Source organism: Rissa tridactyla, chromosome 13 (assembly GCF_028500815.1).
Source record: "Rissa tridactyla isolate bRisTri1 chromosome 13, bRisTri1.patW.cur.20221130, whole genome shotgun sequence".
Classification (NCBI taxonomy): Eukaryota; Metazoa; Chordata; class Aves; order Charadriiformes; family Laridae; genus Rissa; species Rissa tridactyla.
Genome location: NC_071478.1, coordinates 6102546 through 6122575, shown reverse-complemented (window position 1 = coordinate 6122575; position 20030 = coordinate 6102546). Strand labels below are relative to the sequence as shown.

The 20030-nt window shown below is 44.6% G+C and overlaps 1 protein-coding gene across 3 annotated transcripts; it reads left to right on the top strand.

The window, feature by feature from the left end:
• The first annotated feature begins 581 nt into the window (after positions 1-581).
• Positions 582-19915, top strand: CCDC92 (coiled-coil domain containing 92). Of its 3 annotated transcripts, XM_054220030.1 has the most exons (6): positions 582-769; positions 8771-8913; positions 10178-10284; positions 14924-15070; positions 15486-15527; positions 17012-19915. In XM_054220030.1, the coding sequence occupies exons 4-6, from the start codon at positions 14941-14943 to the stop codon at positions 17785-17787; spliced, it is 948 nt and encodes a 315-aa protein (XP_054076005.1). In that variant the 5' UTR covers positions 582-769; positions 8771-8913; positions 10178-10284; positions 14924-14940; the 3' UTR covers positions 17788-19915. The 3 variants fall into 3 exon arrangements, with proteins under 3 accessions (XP_054076005.1, XP_054076006.1, XP_054076007.1); XM_054220031.1 differs by lacking the exon at positions 8771-8913; XM_054220032.1 differs by lacking the exons at positions 8771-8913; positions 10178-10284.
• The last annotated feature ends 115 nt before the right edge of the window (positions 19916-20030 follow it).

The following is a 20030-nucleotide window of genomic DNA, read 5'->3' as shown; positions in this document are numbered from 1 at the left end:
GGTGGGCAGTTTCGGGTCGCAGGCACCTGGCTGTGCGGATCCCGGTGCGAGTGCGGGGATGGACGGGCTGCAGAGATCCCACCCCTGGCGGCTTGCTGCGCTGGGGCCCCGGTGCGCGTTTGGGAGGGCTTGCGGGGAAATTCACACGCCTGTGGCCATGAACTGCTTGGGCATGGGGAGACATATGTGACATAGTGCCAGCAGCACAAACATTCCCCCTCCTTCCCCCGCCCCGCATCCGCACACCCACGCTGTCATGGCCCTTTGGAGCGTGTTTCCAGCCCCCCCGCCCCGCTCGCCTGTGTGTGCGCACACACCGCTTCATGCCTCCGCACGCATGTGCCGCTCCAGACGCGCAGACACACGCGCACCTTCTCCATGCCCAGGGGCACGCGCAGCACCCGCACATACCTGCGCGCTGCCCCCCGCACATACACGCGCGCGCCCCTCCCGGTGGGCGGGGCCAAAGCCGCGGCCGCTGCCAGCGCTGACCCCCTGTTGCCATAGCGACGGGCCGGGCTGCCGCAGCCGCACCTGCGCCTGCGCCACCGCCCCCGGGCCCGCTGTCCCCCCCCCTGCTTTGGTCCCCCCCCGCGGCCGGTAAGTGCCGGCCCCGCGGGGCGACCCGCGGCTCCTTCGGGCTGGTGGCGGGCAAGGGGCGATGAGCGCCGGCAGCGCCTGACCCGGCGAGGGGTGGGCGGCACGCTGCGGCCGTGGGGGCCTGCGGCGGGAGGGAGCCGCCTCGGCAGCGCCGCGGAGGGCTGAGCAGGTGAGGGGACGGTGGGCGGTGGCGGCCCCGGGCCGGCTGAGGGGTGGGGGGACACGACGGCACCTGTCCCCTCCACCGGCTGAGGGGGCGTTAACGGCATCGCGATCCCCCCGGGGCGGGTCAGCGGCATGGCCGCTCCGGGAGGGGGCCGAGGCCTTTCCTCCCTCACACGCACCCACCGCCAGTCTCCTGGGCGGCCCCGCAGACCCTCCCCGCCCGCCGCCGCGTTGTGAGGCCGGTCCCCCCCCCCGTAGGCGGCGGTTGTCGTGGTGCCCGCTGTCCCCTCTCGGCGTTACGGGCGGCGGTGGCGGTGCCGGGGCCCGCGGCGGCTGAAGAGCAGCGCCTCGGGGGAGAAGGAGCTCCGTCGCGGCGAGGGCGGCCAGTGCCGCCCGCTGTGGTGCGGCGCGGAGCCAGCGCCGGGCGTGCGGGGTGGGCTGCGGCTGCCCGTCCCGGGGTGCGCTGGCGCCGGACCAAAGTGCCTCCTTTTCTCTCTTTAGAGCATAAAAGGCCCCTTTTCTGGTCACTAGAGCAGCGGAGGAGAAAAGGGGTGCGGCTCGCTTTACCCCTTATCTTCCTGTTTCTGCGGGCTCAGGGGCAAGGACGTTTCTTTCATTTCTGTCTGCGAAGCTGTCCTGGCTCAGGGGAGCCGCCCGGCCGTCCACCGCCCTCCCCAGCCTCCCTCTGCACAGCTCAGGGGGGCTTCGGTGGGGCTGCTGACTCCCCCCACACCCGCTGGGGCAGGCTTTGCATCCCATCCTCCTCCATCCTGCACAGCCTCCTTTTGTATGGTACGTTTTCACTTTAGAAAGTGACAACAGTGTCATTTTTATGGGTAACACGGGGCCTGCAAAAGGAAGAAGGATGGATATGGATCGGGTCCATTTTGGAGAAGGTAGGGAATAATCTTCATTTGAGATGAGGAGATTTTTTTCCCTCTGAAGATAACGCCTGTCGCTTGTGGATATGGCAGCAAAGAAGTGCAGGGCATTCTCAGACATGGAGATTCTTCCAGCCGCATAGATGCTGTTTCCCTACGCAGGACAGGGTGGGACAGCAGGGAGGGAGCAGGGGCCCTTCCCACCGTGTGGACAACAGGGGTATGCGTTGGAGTTTGCCGTATTAAATTGTGTTAAACTGAGACAGCGAAGGTAAATAAAAGCAGAGAAGCTGAGGCAGCCCTGAGGATGGAATTGTCCATTTTGATCTGCATTGCAGGTGCATAAGTAGCATCCAGGGTACTTGTTGGCTTTGCCTAGATGGTAAGATGCTTAAGCATAAAAAGCTTTAGTGATGCTTTTGCAATATAAATTATGCTCCGTAATTAAAAAAAAAAGATAAATGGATATGACTGTAAATACAGTGCCTTTTTTCCATATAACTTGCTCATTAGTGAATGTAGTTCTGTAGTGCTTTATTATGACAACCTCTGGGAGAGGTTAGATTAAATACAGAATACAGACGTTTATGTTCTTAAACTGCGCAATGTTTTTTGGTTTGATTATTTAAAGCAAGTGTTTTATAAACAGATAATGGGAGACTTGTAATATTGCTAATTTTTCAAGCTTTTCATTGTACTGAGGTTCCAGCAGTCATTTTTAGTGAAACAACAAAGATCGAGTGGTCATGACAGAGGAAAGTATTAGCTGCATAAGTGGACAAAAAGAATATTGGCTAAACTGATGCATAGCTACTTGTTTTCATTCTATTACTGTACTTCTGCTAAGTATATCTGTAAAGTTTCCTCCCCCATCCCCTTAGAAAAGATGAAGGCGTCATGACCAATCCAAATGCTGTATGTAGTTTTCAGTCCAGTAGTTGCTGCAAATTCTAAAATAGCAATCTTATTTCATTCCTTAAAGTTGTTTCATTTACTTCAGATTTCAGATATAATTGCGTACTTCAAGGGCTTTTAAATGATTTTTTTAAAAATGTATTTTATCATTGGAGTTAAAAAAAATCAAACTGTTCCTCTGTGTGCCCTAATTCAAGAGGCTGTGGGTATTAAGGACAATGTATTTGTATATACAGATCTACTACATTAGTCAATCCTTTAACAGCAGTAGGCAGAATAAAAAACTCCCAGTGCTATTATTCCAGAATGTGGGACATAATGTAAAGTGAAATATTTCTTGAACATTATACATGGTACAGTAGAGGGAATACAGTTGTAATAAACTCGTTTGCAAGTTTACTTTTGATACTGTGTCAGACTCTCATTTCTAGGTGTTGCATTACTTTTTTTATGGGTTAAAAAACCGTGTTGTTGAAGTAGCAAAACTTTGAAGGATTACTTTTTTGTCCACAGGATTCACAATGCATTTTAATACTTACTTGTGTAAAGAGAATACTATTCTGTAATTAATATTTTTACTCAAGTTTATGTTTAACCTCATTTTTCATGGTAAATTTTGAAAAAAATGTAGCAAATTGTAGTTTACTTTGTAGAGAGAATAGACACCTTCATCTTTCTGAAACCATTTGTAATGCTTAAGAATTTTTTTGCTGACAAGTGACACTTTATGTATATTTGTGTATCTGTATATATATGTGTGTCTGTTAGTAGCAGTGGTGGTTTTCGGTTAGCAGTGATTTACTGAAAAATCAGTGTATCAGATAACTTAATGTTGATGCTGTAGGGGAAATAGTTAAATGCATTCTGAGTAGACAAGTGCATAGCTTTTCCTACTGCTGGTTTGAAAAGCAAAGCCACTGATGAAGAAAGGAAAAATCTGAGGATTTTGCGGTTGATAAAAAAGATAGTTGCATGAAAGGTCGCTGGTTTGGCTTTCTGCAGCCTCTTTCATGTCTGCTGCAGCACACAATAAAACATTGTGAAATGCTGAAAAGCATAGATGTTTGTGTTCCTTATTGCAGCTTCCACACTGTTGTTATTGATACGAATATGCTGCAATAAGCTAATCGTGTGTAACCATACCAGTATTGTCCGAACAGTCTCTGGTAGAGCTTGTCCTGGCCCTGGGAACAATGGTGCTGAGTGCCGCGGCCCAGAGCCGGGGTGGAGTTGAAGCGGGGAGGGTGCCCTTTGTTCAGGCAGAAATATTATCACTAGAGCTCTGGTTTCCTTTGCCTCTGCAGCATGCCCAAACAAACTCTCCGCTCCTTTCTTGCGCATTAAGCTAATGCAATATCTGAAAAAGCAAATGAAGATAATGAATAGTGCATTTAGTGGAGCCAAGTTTGAATGTTAGCCCCCCGGTTGCTACCTCTGATTCCTTTACTTGCTTGGTGCGACCTGGCATCCTTTATGTATCTGACTGTAGTATCTTCAATGACTGTGTGTCTGATTTAGTCTCTGTGCTCATTTTTAAGTGACATAAAAATTGTCTTCCTCTAAACAAGGATGTCCAGCAGTGTGATAATGGGTGTTAGTCAGTATCTCCATGCGATCAGTGAATAATTTTCTCTAGTAATTTTTTACAGTTATCTACCAGCTCATTTCTCCTGGTGATATTAAAGAGCGTGGTACTGTAAATGGGAGCAATACATTTATTTACTACTAGAAGTTAGAGGCATGACAAAATATTGCTGAAGACAATGTTCTTGAGTGTATCAGAACTTCTGTAAGCTGTTCTTTTGGGGGTTTTTTAAATAATCCTTGAAAAAAAGCCTTTTCTTTGGATCATGGTTTCTTTCCTGCTATTGAGGACCATGTTTACTCTCACTTCACTCCTAGAAAACCTTTGGTTTCTACTTAAAATACGTTGCTGCTTGTTGGTCTTAATTATTTGGGTGAGTGACAGGATTTAAGATCAATGTTGTTTAAAAACATTGCTTGTCTGAAAACTAAAATTTCATGGCTGCTCCCTAAACAGAATGATAGCTGCCTCTAGAAAGGCTGAAAATACGCCAGGGAAGAGTAGCTCCCTGTGATCTGAGTCAGGGCCCAGAGGAAGGGACAAAAGGTGCAGCATATCGCATCTCTGTGGAGTGGAGGTGTCGAGCTTAGGAAGTGTCCATCTGTGTGGAAAAATTGTGTGAATTATGTCATTAGTGGCAGGTTTCCTTTGTCATAAAAGTATGTGTGCTTGTTTGCTTTCTGTTCCTCGTGAAAGCTTGAGTTAAACTGTGTGCTGTTTCATTGTCTCAATTTGAGATACCTGGATTATGCAAGTAAGAGTATAAAGCACCTCTGTTTGAAACTCTTTGTCCTGACATTCTTTTTACTTAAGAAAAATAAAAACTTTACTTAAAAAAAAAAATCTTATACTTGCTTAAGAGAGGACTTAGATATAGGTCGTCACTACCACTAGATATCCTTCATCAGCAGATCTCAAAACCTTTACTTTAGCAAAGTGGAGACCAATTTCTGTATGGTTGATCGTAGTTGCTGTTCTAAAATAATAAAATCAATGACTTATGAAACAGCATCACAGAATGCATTAGAGAAAAGCATACTCCTCAGCCTGTTAAACTTGCCTGAAAAATAGTTGTGCTATTCTGTAGAGTGCTGTTTCAGTAGCTATTCTCTGTAAATGGATCTCTCCTAGGACAGATTTATTTAGCTTGCTGTAAGGCTTTAGTGCCTTTTGATGTTTCACAAATATTCCAGGTAAACTCTAAAAATCATCATTTTTGCAGTTCTTGCAGTAGGAGCTCAAGCTCAGGTGAGTGTCCGGAGCTGGCACTGTTGCGGGAAGCAATTCTGTCTGTACCACCCTCCCACTCTGGTTACTGATTTTTTTTTTTTTTTTTTTTAAAAATTCTTTAATTATTTATTTTTTCAACCTTCCCCATCAGCCGCACAGGTGTTTGTAGTGCTGCATGGTGAACCTGTCACTTGAAAAATAGCCAGTGGAAAAACGGGTTTGTTTTCAGCTGGACCAGTTCCATGACCTGGTTCACTGAATGACCAGGAAGGTGATTTCGGAGCATTTCAGAAACGCGACAGTAAAGGCGTGCTCAGTGTATGCGAGTGGAATGGGTGAGACAAAGTCACAGCTAGGCTGGATGGCTGAACAGTTGCGTGTCTGTGTGGTGGCAGGTTATTTTCCTGTTATGGGGGAGGAAGATGCCCACCCAAGTTGCCTATGTGAAACCAGCATAGTAATTTTTTTGGTTTGGGTTTCAGCAAGCCTTCAGAACTGGCAAATTTTTGAAAATGACACAAATACATTTTCTTTGAGTTCTTGTGCGATTCACATGTTACGGATCATAGTGAATAAAATTAAAAGAGGACATGAAGTGTTCGTAAGTGAACGTTTGATATCTGAAAAAAAAAAAACCCTACCAAAAACCTCGACTTTTCCACAGTATAGCATTATTTCTAAGCATAAATTTGGAGTTCTGCTTAACAGATCCTTGTACAAAAACCTCCCACAGCCCACCTTACTAGCTTAAGTCCTGATTCAGCTTTAACTGAAGCTGGAGAACTTTCTTAATGACTTTGAAAGAAATAGAATCAGGCTCGTTTTTATATGTAACATTGAGATTGTGTTAGTCTGGGGGAATTGGATATTAATTTTCTTGTCATTCCCCTTCTGACAAAAGAAATTATCTTCACTAGAAAAACTAACACGTGTCTTTGCAATGTAACAACTGTCTAGTTGTGATTGGGTGCAGTCTGTGTTCTGTGGGTTTGATGGAGGTTATATTAAAATAACAAACTATTCTGTCCTCAGAATGAAGGGGTGAATACAATAGAAAGCAGAAGAGAACCAACCTGTTCCTCTGAATTACTCATGAGGGCTTTTACTGTCACTTTAAAAAAATAAAAATTACATGGACTTCGTAATTGTTAAAGGGGTTCTTCTGAAGTAATCGGTGTTATTTAGATGATACCTTCTTTGTTTCCCTAAAGTGAATTATACCCAAATTAGGTCATTTTCAGTGTTTTCTGCCAGAGTAAGCTATTTCTGCATGTCAGCTGCACAGCCGTAGCATTAGATACCCTGGTATTGGTCAGAATAATTGTATCTGTATAAAATGCCACTGCAGGACCATTTGATTTGATTTTCTAATAGTCTCTGTCATGGTAGTGATCTTAACATCTGATTACTTTTAGTCCTCTTCCATTGTGATAGCTCTGGGTTTCTGTGGTCTCAAGGACGGAGAAAATTCCACGTGAATTATTCCTGTCAGTCCTCATGACTTCAGGCAGACAGTTGGGCACGTAAGCAGTCAGCGATTTCTGTGCCAAGTACCAGCTTGTTCGTTTAGAGCATCTAGCAGAATTAAATCATTGCTACCAGGAGTGTGTCCACTCTGTTATTCTTCCTGCTGTCATACCAATTGCTGTTGGAGTAACAAAAAATTATTTTCTTACTAAAATACTAAAATCTCTGCTTCCTCAGGGACACTCGGAGATTAACTGTAAGAGTCTGCAGAATCTCTGATCAGAAAATGGAGGGGAATACATGTAGAGAAACAACTGAGTAAAATCGCATTGAAAAGTGTTAGAAATAAAAAAGGAGCTAAGAAAGCAAAATTATATCCTTCCTCTGGGAGAGGAGTGGCACGTTTCCTTTTTCCCCTCAGTTGTCTCCAGGAAAGAACTACTAATTTGGCTTGGCTTAAACCATGCAAAGTAAAAGAATATGAAAACAAGTTATTGGGACAATATTTACATGTAAGTATGTTATACTTTAGCACAGAAGGTGGATGTTCAGAAGGTGGTTGTGTAGGTCTAGCACATAGTCCAAATAACATGACTTTAAGAAATATTGCACTAGTTAAAGTGGTTTAGTCTAATGCACAGATAAATGAGGGGCAGCCATAAATCTGAAACTGTGTAATAGGCTGTTATTAAACTGTGTTATTGCCAGAGCTACATTAGTAGAAGTGTAATGGTACCAAGTTGAGGGTGGGGGAACTTAAAGCAAATGTCCAAGCAGAAAGATAGCAAAGCCCTCAAATTGGCTGTGGAGACAGCAGGGGTTTTTGTTATGTCCTTCAAAATAAGCTGAACAAACGCTTTTGTGATGGCATATGTCTCTGGAGATGGAGAGCTGATGTAAGCAAAGAACAGCTAAGTCTGTCAGTTGGGCGTTTTATCATTAGAGCTACATTATTTAGAGATGTTTGGTCGGTTTAGTGACGGTCTCTAAAATGGGGACTGGCTAAAACTTTGAAGGTTCTTACGAGAAGACTCCTGTGTCCTTAATTAGTTCTTAAAATTGTATTTTTGTCTAGCATACAAAAAGCATTTTGGCAGTTTTTGCCACATTTTGAGGGGGCACTGACTAGATAGCAGTTGAGAGGAGAAGGCCTGCCTGCCCATCCATGTTTCAAGAAGATTTGGCTATGTGTTGGCAGGGAGGTAAAGCAGCCTCTCAGGTGGCAGTCATCCCATCCATGTAAAAGGAGGTTATTCTGTTTTGTATAGTGCATACCAAACAGGAACGAAAACGTTAAATAACTGTGGTTGTTTGGGCTTTGTTCCAGTAGCTTCCTTTGGACTGTCTGAAGTCATAGATCAGCGTCTCCCTCCTCTTGTCTTGCAGTGGGGTATAGAGATGCTCTGATTTTGCGCAAAGGCACGTAATACACAGCCAGATGCTCATTGCCTTGACAGATTTTGAACTCTATCCAAACACTTAAGATCAGAAAAGGCCTGGAGCCTGCACATCATCTGCAAGGCAAGATTCGGCTGTTAAAATGTTAGCAATTGTTCATGGTGAGCATCTAACAAAGTTGCATTTTGGAAGCCCTTGTTTAATATTTTTAATTTTCAGTTTAAGATTTATTTATTTTTGTTCCCCTTTTAAGAGAACACACACTTGTAAAAGAGATGGAGCAGTTCCTTTCTAAGCTGAGGTTACAAGAATGTTAATTTAAGTTACCTTCTCCACTTTACTAGAAGCTGAGGTGCAGCAAGGATTAAAGTGTTCCCAAAGGAATGCTCTTTAACTCGTTCCATTTGTTCCTCCTAGGCTATATTCAAGAGCAATTATGAATCCGTCGTTTGGAGGACTGAAGGTTCAATCTTTGAGCTGTCTACATTTCTACGCTTCTAACTATATCTACATTTCTAACTATATCTAGAAAAATCGTGTGATGTTGGTGATCCTGAGAAGTGAGAAGTGTTGCGTGTTTAAGGGTGGATGCAGTGTACCATCCGCGTACAGCGTGTGTAACTGACGGGTTCAGCGCTGTCGGTGTTCAGTGCCAGTCTCGCTGCGAAAGAGGTGTGTTACCATCACAGAGCTGAACGCTGCAATGCCCCTTTTAACGTTTTATATCCTTATCAAGTGACGTACGCATTGCACAGCTCCTTTTGTATAAGAACGCAACAAACTTTTTTTGTTTTTTTGAAGTTGCTTTGGAGACAAGAGGGAAGGGGAGAAACCGTAGTGACACAACTGCTCTGTGGTGTATGCAGTTACAGCTTTCTTCCCAGCATTGGCTTAATTTATCTGATGAAATCCAGCCAGAGATGGGTTGCTTTGAGAGCTGTCCCACCGATTTCCATGGTGAGAGAGTGAAGATTGCTCATCTGGGCTTTTAAGGGCTCAGCTGACCTCTGCATTTTGCTATTTTGCTTGTGCTTTTTGACCATAGCCTTGTTCTTGGCTGCACGTTCTTTCTTGTTTCAGGGAGCAGAAGATGAAATCAGCTCAGCGCAATCCCAGAACTGCTCTATAGGGTTTCCTCTTTGAAACCCCAATGGGAGACATACCTGAATAGATTCTTTTTTTTTTTTTTTTGCTTTAGACTGACCCCTCCCAAGACCATTAATTCTTTTTTAATATATTTGTTTCTTTTTCATCACATCTCCTGAGTGTATCCCATTTTAAAAGCTTTCTGACTGAGATTGCATGGGTCAGTAGGTCTCACTTGCATCTATCCTAGGAGCTGCTGACAAATTTGAGACTAACGTTAAATAAAATGTTCTATGCAATTGTAGTAGCCTTCATTAATGGTGAGAATGTGGAATTAAAGGGGTGCTGTCAATTCAGAATAAGTTTTTTAAGTTTCAGTGCATGGTTTAACTTTGTGACAGTTGTCAGTGTTTCTGGCTTTAAAACTGAGTTTATATTTTTGCATGATGTCCCTGAGTCTTTACACAACCTACAGAATCAAGGAAGTTCATCAGTTGTAAGATGTTATGAAATGTACAAAATAGGCAAACTGGTTGTGAGTGGGAAAAACAGAAATGAACGCCTTCAGTGTTTTAATAATCCAATTGTTCAAGTGTTTTATAATCTAATTATTCAAAACTAAGTGACTTAGAAAGTTGTATGCAAATGACTTACCAGTCATAAACAAGCATATTTTCTTGCTGCCACCCTACCCCACAGAACAGTTTTCAGCAAGAATGCTTTAAATTGAAATACATGATTTGGGTGGAATATTTAAGGGCATAATCGCGCCAAATCATAACAATTTGGACAACATATAGCACTGAGTCTCTGTTGAGCAAGTAATGTCCCCTCTTGCCCTGTCCTGCAGAAGCATCGTGGATGTGAGCATCCAGGAGGGTCACAGCCAGGACGTCTGCTTCTCTCCCAGGCTCTGTCTCTATACAAAATACCCGTGGTGTCTCCGAGCTCTTTAAGGTAATCTTTATTCTGGTGTCTGAAGATACTTCTCTTGTCTGACTCAAACGCAGAACAATTGCCAGAGCGATTCTACCACGTCATGCTGAGAAGGTTTTTCCCTCCTTCTAACCCCATGTTTCTGCTCTTCAGAAATGGTCTCTTTGGTAAATTTACCCAACAACAAATTATTGTCTAGGTTGTTGGCCTAACTTACTATATATCCTATCTATATTTTCAGTCTTTTTGTTTCAAATTCAGTTGTATTAGCTCTAGGAACATAAACCAATTTGATATTATTCTAGAAATAGAAATATTTTCTCTTTAGCTGGCTTCTGCTTTGGCAGTTTGGCCAGCTTTTTAGTTAGGCATTGGCTAAAAAAGTTCCTACAGGGAAAAATATTGCTGAACGTAGAACTGGGTGAAATGGAGGCGATCTGTGGGCATCTGAGAGCTAATTAATCAGACTGCAGATGTGAATTTTTTTCTTCCCTCACTTGTGTGATAGAAATTTCCTTGTAAATTTGTCTGCAAAAGCAATCAAAAATATTTTTAATATTGTACTAATGAGAGCTTGGGTGGCAGATAATGTGTATACAGTTGAAATCCAGTTCATCCAGATCTCAGACTTGAATAATATTAGGTCTAATTTTGTGTTTTAAACACATTTGGTCTAAAAACCTGTTTGGCCTAAAATAGCTACAAAATAACAAATGGCTTGGAGAATATATTGTTGATACTAATTTGTGCAATTCTAAGCAGATTTCATAGCAAAAGTGTATTTGTATAGTCACTGTCTATCCAAGACACTTTCCCCTTTCCCTGCTTCTACGGTCTATGGTTTTGGCTGTTTCCCAGAGCACGGGTGCACGGATTGCACGGTGTTTGTATGTGCCGTCTAAAAAGACGTGACTGGGCGGGATAGAGTGGCGTTCGAACTGACGCCCTGCCCAGGCATTCTGTGGAAGCCCTGACTTCCCGGTGGCGGCATTCCCTTTCCCGTGAAGGCAAAGAGAGGGGCCAGGCAGCAGCCAGGCTGAGGGGGGAGGAAGAGCACGGGAAGGCTGCAGAAGGCTTGTGCGAAACAGCCCTCCCATCCTTTATCCTCAGGGCAGAGGGGCTGCAGATAAAATTCATAGTGGATTGATTTAATTGCTCTCACTGATTAACTTACCGGTGCTGCAGGGGAGACGATGCTCTGGTGCTGGTAATTTTTATTTTCTTCCGAAGCCCATAAAACTAGCCTGCCTCCAATTATTGTTTGTTTCTTCACAGTAGCTAATCCTAGTGTGATCTTTAAGATGCAAGAGATCAAGGTGAAAAAACAATTGAGGAGATTAATAGTGACAGCCTTATTTTGCTTTTACTAACATTTAGAAACTAGTTTTTAAAAACCACATTTATTTGCAAGGACTGAGTTATGAATGTTGTTTGTTTCTGAAGTCTTTTCCTGTTCAGATGGTAGTTACAGGCATAAAGCTGCCGTTCGTAACCACTGTGACAGTTAAGGCTTTGGGATATTATGGGTAGGCTGCTCTTTCCCTTAGCACTGTCAGTGCTTAAGAGTTTCTTTTGGAAAATATGTTTCTTGATTAAAAATCCCTCCTGAGCCTTTGTCTGCCATGTGCTCTGGGCTCCCGCTATGGTGAGGGCATGGGCTCTGCAGGATTTATTCTGCTGTCATATTCGGTGGGTAAGGGTGTGATCACTTACGAAATTGGATGATTCAGTAAAGCTTCTGCCTGTCTGAAGTCAGCTTTGCAAACAAGATGGTGGCACTTTGAAAGTGCAACACAGCTAAAATATTGTTAACCCTTAAAAGTCATGGTGCCCACGGTGATTGTTATGGACTGCGTGGTCCATCTTCAGAGTCCTCTGACGCTGTGGGAGCGAGGGGGTGCCACCGTGGGAGTCATGGAGTGTCCCGGTGCCTCCGCTCCTGGCTGCGGAAACTGCTCACGCCTCAGGTGAGCCCCTCTTCAGAAGTCATAGAGCGAGAGCCTGTACACACAACTCAGTTTATTTCTTATTTAGCCAACCCAGAAACCTCTTTTCAGAATATTTTTGGTCCGTAATTTTTGCTTGTTTGCTAATGATGGTGATTGAGAAATGACCTGTTTGCTCAACAAAGCGCAGGTTGGCACTGCTAACCCTCATTCTTCTCCAGCGCTGAATTTAACCTTTGATCTCTGTTACAAAGTAACCGAAAGCTCTGGTTTGCCCCTTGCACGGAAGTGGATTCCTTTCAAGTCTTTTATACCTTCACTTTATTTTTCTTACAAATACGTGCTTCTGTAGCGATAAGTCAGTTGATGATGTCAGTTAAGGTCACACATGAAATCAAGGCGGCGCTCTGTGTGTGTTTATTTGTCCCCCTCCTCCCCCCCCCCCCAAAAAAAAAAAAGAAATGTTTTTACCAAGGCGCAGGAGCACTGAGTCTGCTGTTCTTTGTGGGAGTAAAAAGTATAAAATTAAACACAGGGCTGTGTTATGTTTAGGAATGACAAAAGTGTGTTACTTTCTCTGAGTGTATGTTCTACCAATTTTAAACTTGCAGACTCAAATTTTTGTCATAAAACTACATAGCAAAAAGAGCCCAATGGAAGACACTTGAGTGTGACAGAATGAAGGTCTATGTTACGCACAGCATGTGGTCCCGTAGTTGCAGACCGAGGTTGTAATGCTGTTGCAGATGGTTGTCCAGGCAACGGGAGTCCTGATTCTTTACTTATCTTTGTAACCCAAATACTGTAATTGTTTTTACAAAACTACACAGATAACAGAATTTAGCTTTTACTACTGTAATGACAAAGCTAATGCTCCTCCTGCATCAGCAGTGTTTAACCCAGCCTCCCCCTCTGTGCCTGGGTTACTTAGTGGCAGGAGGGGGCCGCTGTGGCTCCCAGCCCCGACAGGCCAGAGACCCTCAGCTGTGCTGGGACAAACCTCTCCTCCTTGCTCCTGGTGGTAGCCCAGGGGCTGTGACAGAGTTCCCTGTGCTGCTCCGTCCCCCAGAGGCCATTTCTCCCACCAGCGCTTGTGTAATTCCCACCCAGCGTATGCCACTGCCTGTCACTGGTGTCCCCGGGAGCCCGGCTCTCTACAACTTGTCTGTGCACCTGTTTTTGTGCTGTTGCCGTGCTTCTGAGAAGGCTGGCTTCCCAGCGTTTCCCAAGCATGACAGATTTTTTGCTAAAGAAATGTTAAGTGTAGTAATGTGGAGTTATTAAGGACACGTGTTTCTGGAAAGTTCTTCTAAACTCTAAACCCCGCTGTAGGTGGAGCAGCACCATGCGTCCTGGCTGTAGCATCATGGCTCTGTGTGTGCAGAGAGGGGTAATGATCACACAGCGAAATTTGAGAACTACTAAAAGTATACCCGAGTGATTTTGTGCTTTGAGGCTGCAGGAGGGTTGCATGTTGTCATCATTACTTTTTCTCATTAGTATACTTATTTTAGAGTTGAAATTTCACTAGGAAACAGGACAAAACAATGTCATGTCATGACAGACTTGGTGACTAGATATCACTAGGGACCTGGTAAATCCTGTTTGTGTTTCTCTGGACGCTCCTCCAGGTGCTCCTTTAAATGTCGCAGAAGAGAGCCCCAGGCACGGCGTGTGCTTCTCTGCAGGAAGCATCTGGATGCGCCTGGCGCAAGGAGCTATTTTTACCTCTATACCAGGGAATTCATTTGAGAGTCTGTACCCAGCTCTACCAGACAGATGTGTCCCGGCAGTTTGGCCTGCGGGTGTACGTCAGGAGCAGCAGTAACCCTGGCAGTGCAGGGGTCTTCAGGGGTGCCGCTCAGCATCGTACAGTGAACCGGCTCTACCTTTATTTGAGTCTGAGCACTGCTGTAGCCAGGGCCTAGTTTTGTAAGGCTGTTCTGCAAGGGAAAGCCAGCGGTGTAACAGTTTTCCATGTACTCAGAACCTGAGCAAGAAAAATCTGTTGGCTTTCTCTTTAAATGAAACACCGTCCTTGTCAATTGTCTGTTCCATGTCATCGGGCCCGTCGGGGTCTCCCGTGCCGTGGGGCCTGCAGCGGGTGCGGGATCCTGCTCTAGGGCTGGGGAAACGCAGTAGCAGCCAGCAGCAGCCAGAGCTGGCTCCCATGCGGGTCCCAGTGAGCACATCTCGGCTAAGGCACCCATAGCCGTGTCCGTGACGGTACTGCTGGGCCCGGCTGTGTGTCAGACTCCCTGTTCCATGTTTCTCTTTAGAGATGGCGCTTTTTAATGCTTTCTTCCTTGTTCTTGTCCAGGGATGTTACTTATTCCTGTATCCCTGGAGGTAAGCAGAAAGCCCCCAACAAGACAGAGGGACATACTAGCCCATTTCTCAGAACTCCACTTTAATCTTGTAACAGGATTAGTGACTCTGTCTGTCTGAAATTAATCCTTTAAATGTGTTAACTCCAAACAAATGAGTTCCCTACGCTGCTCTGGCCTAGAGTATAATTAGGCTTTCTATGAACTTAGAGCACTTCTAATTAAACTAGTCATGAAGCAGAAAAACTTTTTGTGGCATTTGCTTGATTGCATACCAGTTCATTAACAGTAGAATCCAGCTATTCCTGCAGATCCTGGTTGTAGAGTGAGGATCTGTGTATGTGCAAGATAACGGACTGTTACAGTTCTACATCTGTTTACTGACAGGGTGACTGCGCCTCAGGATGGCAACATCAAACCTGGAGAACCAGCTACAGAGTGCCCAGAAGAATCTCTTGTTTCTCCAGCGAGAACATGCCAACACGCTGAAAGGCCTGCACGCAGAGATCCGACGCCTGCAGCAGCACTGCACAGGTAGCCGGGACAGGATGCCAGTGCCCATTCGGTGCTTAATTCTTTTCACAAGAATGGAATAACTGCTTCCCACTTCAGCAGTGAAACCTGGCAGCAAAGCCCACCACCAGGGTGTATTTAGGGTGATCGGCATGTATCTTGGGGCACAACTGTGTGATCATTAAGCAAAGATCTTTTTTATTATTTTTATAAAAAAAGCGGCGTGTCACCTGATAGTTCCAGTTGTTCTACAGATCAGATAACGTGCAGTACAGATCAGATAACATACAGATCAGTGGATCTCCTGTGATTGCTTTGGGCGGGGGGAAGAGTTCGTTATATTTTTATTGAAGTATGCCATTGTAAACACGCTCACCAGGCGGGGTATGGGGCAGATGATGAAGTTCTAACAAAAATAAACAACTTTTTTCCTCAGATTTAACCTATGAGCTGACTGTAAAGAGTTCAGACTTGTCAGGTAAGGAATACATAGCATTTTTCTTTTAATGTTCACGTTAAGCTTCCTCATCTTTTTCAATGTTTGTATTTTCTCCATTACAAGTAGGTGAGAATACTTTCCACTTCAGATGTTGACTTTATAAACTCCAAAGGTATAAGAACAGTTTTCTCCTTTCCAGACTTACTGTTATTTATGAAGGAAATGTCACAAGTTCTTGACAAGGTCACATAGGAAAGAGCCAGGAATAGAGTGTAGAACTGCCGACTCCGCGCTCCTACTAAACAATGAGTTCCCTGCGTGTTCTGTAGGAACAGGGAACATGAATTTTAGGAGCAGAAGAGTGAGACTATTATTAAAACTTAGCTGGTACTGTAATCCCAGCACAAAGCTTTTATTTATATAAATATATATCATAGATTCCAGTTATTTTAGATGTATTATGTTATCAATACGCGAAGCACAAGAATAAAATACTCCCTGGGAGTAACGTCCTGGATCAGGGATGGTGTGGGACAAGACGTATATTGTGGATAAGAGAGAACATGAGCAAATTTAGCAAAGCAACTGAGCAACTTTGCATGTATTCAGTGTTATTCCTTGATAATGCAAAGTTGCTCAGATGCTTCTCGTCACAGGAATCTCAGAGTAGGTGATCTACCAGCAATGCCACCTGTGCTGATGCTGTGCCAAACACAGGCACTGCCCGGTGTGGAGGGGACACTACCGAACACTTCACAGTCGATAGCCCTGTGACATAGGGTGCTTGTTGTTGGAGAAATCCAGGCTGCTGGTCTCTGCTGAGCAGTTGGGAAGCCGCCCAGCTGTAATAACCGAGGGAAGAGAGACAAAATCGTCCCACAGGCCCTATGGCGTGAGGGCAGGAACGCTGAGGCGGGTCAGCCTTGCCTGTTCCTGACGGTGTGCCCTCACCAGTGCAAGAACCCCTGGTGTTACGGGGTGATGTGTCGCGCTCTTGAGAAGAGAAGGCAGCCAGGCTCAGACACCTGATCCCCACAGAGACCTCTGCAGCAGCAAAGCCTTGGGGAAGAGGGCACACCTCTGCCTTAGCATCACGGGCTTCAGCTGCCCATGGAGGGGTGAAGCTGAAGCCTGGCATGTCTTCCTGCTGAGCTCCATCACTCTTTACAGCCAGTCTGGCATTTTGCAGTGGGAGAACTTCCTCTTAATAACCAGAGGATTTGCAAAATGGCTCCAATTTTGAGCAAGTTCAGCAAGCATAGTTTCTGTAATCCCTGTTCCCCAGAACATACGAAGCATCTCTACTTACTAACACCGCTACTAACCCATGGTGAGTGGCACTAGCTCGTCATCATTTCCTTAAAAGCTGTCCTGGTTCTTCTGAAGTAGTTTTAAGAGTATTAGCTGAAGGTAGTCTTGGGAGTTCTCTTATGGCTTTGAGATAGCAAAAGGAACCCTATTGCACTGTTCTACTTAGTGGCCATCATTAATTTGGAACACTTCTGCTTTTTCTATTCTTGTAGGAAATGGTAGTTCAAGAAGTGATGAACTCAAAAGGAAGTGTGAAGATCTTGAAGCTCAGCTGAAAGCCAAAGAGGCTGAAAATAATGAATTATTGAAAGAACTTGAACAAAAGAATGCGATGATAATGGTGCTGGAAAACACTATTAAAGAAAGAGAAAAGAAGTATTTGGAAGAGTTAAAAATGAAAAGCCATAAGCTCAATATGTTGTCAAGTGAACTAGAGCAGAGAGCGAGCACTATTGCTTATTTAACTTCTCAGCTGCACGCTACTAAGAAGAAGCTGATGAGCTCAAGCGGGACTTCAGAGGGGACCCCTTCTGGCAGTCCCGTGTTGTCCAACTATAAGCCGTCCCCTCCCAAAGATAAACTGCCGGAGACTCCACGACGCAGGATGAAGAAGAGTCTGTCGACACCACTCAACCCCGAGTTTGAAGAGGCCTACAGAATAGGATCAGAGAGCCGGAAGCTGCTGTTAAGAGAGCCTGTGGATGCCATGCCTGATCCCACTCCGTTTCTGTTGGCCAGGGAAACGGCAGAGGTACATCTTATTAAGGAGAGGCCGTTAGTTATCCCACCTATTGCTTCAGATCGTGCATCCGGCGAATCGCACAGCCCGGCCCGAGAGAAGCCACACAAGGCACACATTGGGGTGGCGCATCGCATCCACCATGTCGCGCCATCCCAGCCGCAGCCGGAGGTTGAAACGCTGGCAGTGGATCAGGTCCATGGAAGCAAAGTGGTCAGAAAGCACTCAGGGACAGACAGAACTGTTTGAGTAAAATCACTGAAATGCTCTACTCTGTTGCTGTTTATGCACTGTGATCCTGTAGGATAAATAGCACCTGCAGTAAAGTTTCTTTTGATGCCCCATGCATGCCAAACTTCTTCCAGATACATCATTACTAGATTATGCTCCTCTGATGAAACCTAATATGACTGTGTTCATATGGCAAGGTATATAACTACTAAATGCTGTGGCCAAATCAGGGGTACCTGACTGCTTGCTTCTGAGCACTGCTCCATTTATTGTAACTACACGTGTGGACAAAGGCACAGGCTGCAGGCTGCGTTATTAATATTAGTGAAAACAAACTTAACTCTACACCTGCAGCAATATGTAGTGGCTGTTAATGTTTGAACTACCAGTGGTTCTTTTGTCTTCACTGTGTATGTAAGGATCCGTACACAAACACTAACCTCCCTGACAAAGCCTTTCTCACAGTAGCATTGAAAATGACACAGATGTACGTACACTGTAAAACGAACTAAGGCCATCTTTTCCTTCACGTGACGCTCTCGATTGCAAATCGTGTTCATAGTTTCTCAAAATCCCGAGAGTCCCAGCAAGCATTACTTGATTAATGTTAAATACTTTGGTTTGTGGCTTTAAGTGGAAAAAAAAAAAAAGGGGAGGGGGGAATAAAGCACTGTCTTAAAAGGTTAATGATCCTCATAGAAAGAGTATAAACACTGGATTGTTTACGGTTGCTTTTTTTTTTTTTTTTTTTTAAATTGAATGGCTCCATTCCACATTTCACACTAGTCAGTACACTGCACTTGTAGCACCTTTGATACTGGCTCAGAGCTCCTTTTCCAGGGAGAAATGGTTCTTTATGCTCTAACCTGCACTTTTTTGTAAAGGGATTATTTATGTTTCCTGAAAACCTTAGACTTGTTCTGGGCATCATCAGATGGTGCTGGCTTCTACCAGCTTATGAAAGCTGAGCTGTCCCTCTAAAATGTGTTTAACTGATGTAACCAGTTCATACGGGAGGAAAATCTGCCATCCTTGATTTTTTTTATCCTTGTGAATTGGGACAGACTTGCCTTCACTTGCCCTGGTTCCCCTGCTCCTTTCTAGTGAGCAACAGGCAGACCCTACATCTGTTAGACTAGATTATTTTATTATTATTTTTCCTAGGAAAGAAAGGCATACTGAGAGCTGTGAGAGTACGTAATTTTAGGAAAGGAGCACAAATTTGACCATTTTTTTCTTAAATTCTGATCAGCACCTCCAGCTCACCTCTGCTTCACTCTTGTCTGCAGCCTCTGAGTAGGACCAGCAAGAACCAATGGCTCCCAAATGCTGCTAAGCTTATGATGTGCCTTCAAAAACTTGGAACGCATAATCTCTGTGAAAGCTGATGAAGGATCCCTGCCTGCCCTCTTTCCTTCCCCGTGCCAGCTGTAGTCTGCCCCTCGTAAGCTTCTTCTGCAGCTGCGTGTTGGTGTGTGTCTCCCTCCGGAGCCTTGGGTCACTACCTGTGCGCTTCCCCCACAGAGGCCCCGGCAGGATGACAAAAGCTGTTCTTCCCAACTGTGGTACCGCTACGTTTCCTGTGCAGCATGACAGCTTACGGCAGGCTGGTCCCAGTCAGAGAGGGTCGGAATACCCACGAGCCCTGAGGCCTCCTGTGCCCTGCCCCCTGCACCCCCACGACTCAGTCACTTGCTGTTTGAAGCCCAAGAAACACTCCTCAGTGTTACACCGTGCCGGTTGCGTGGTAGGATTTGTTTCATGACTGGTGGGGAGGGACAGGGAAAAAGCTGTGTTCCTGGAAAATGGTTCGTTAAAGAAGGTTGGTTATTCTGTGGTTTACTATTTTTCAGTGTATTGAATTAACCAGCAGTGGGTTTGGGGTTTTTTGGTTGTTGTTGCCATATTTTTATGGCGATTTATTGTATGACTGATCTACCCTGCCACTTGTTCAAGGATGATAGAAGGCACCGCTTCTAAGCGCAGCAGAAGTGATGCTTTGGGCAATTAAAAACATTTCTTACAACCGTACAGGCAAACCTTAGTCTTTGTGTGTGTGTGAGACTAACTTATTACCTTTTTCGTATACATATATATATACACACACATCCACCAGCTCGGAGACTTTCCAGAAGTACAAATTATGGAAAACGCTTTCCTCTTCAAATGAATTTATTGATTGTACTGGCTTGGTTGTATGGTACTATTTAAAGTCAGGTGTGCCTAAGTGAACACTCACGGTGTGAATCTTTGCCTAGTTT

Excerpts from the sequence above, each read along its gene's own strand:
- CCDC92 (XM_054220032.1), top strand. The coding sequence starts at position 14,941 with ATGGCAACATCAAACCTGGAGAACCAGCTACAGAGTGCCCAGAAGAAT. Across the intron at positions 15,071-15,485 it reads CCTGCAGCAGCACTGCACAG|ATTTAACCTATGAGCTGACT; the intron begins GTAGCCGGGACA and ends TTTTTTCCTCAG. Across the intron at positions 15,528-17,011 it reads AAAGAGTTCAGACTTGTCAG|GAAATGGTAGTTCAAGAAGT; the intron begins GTAAGGAATACA and ends CTATTCTTGTAG.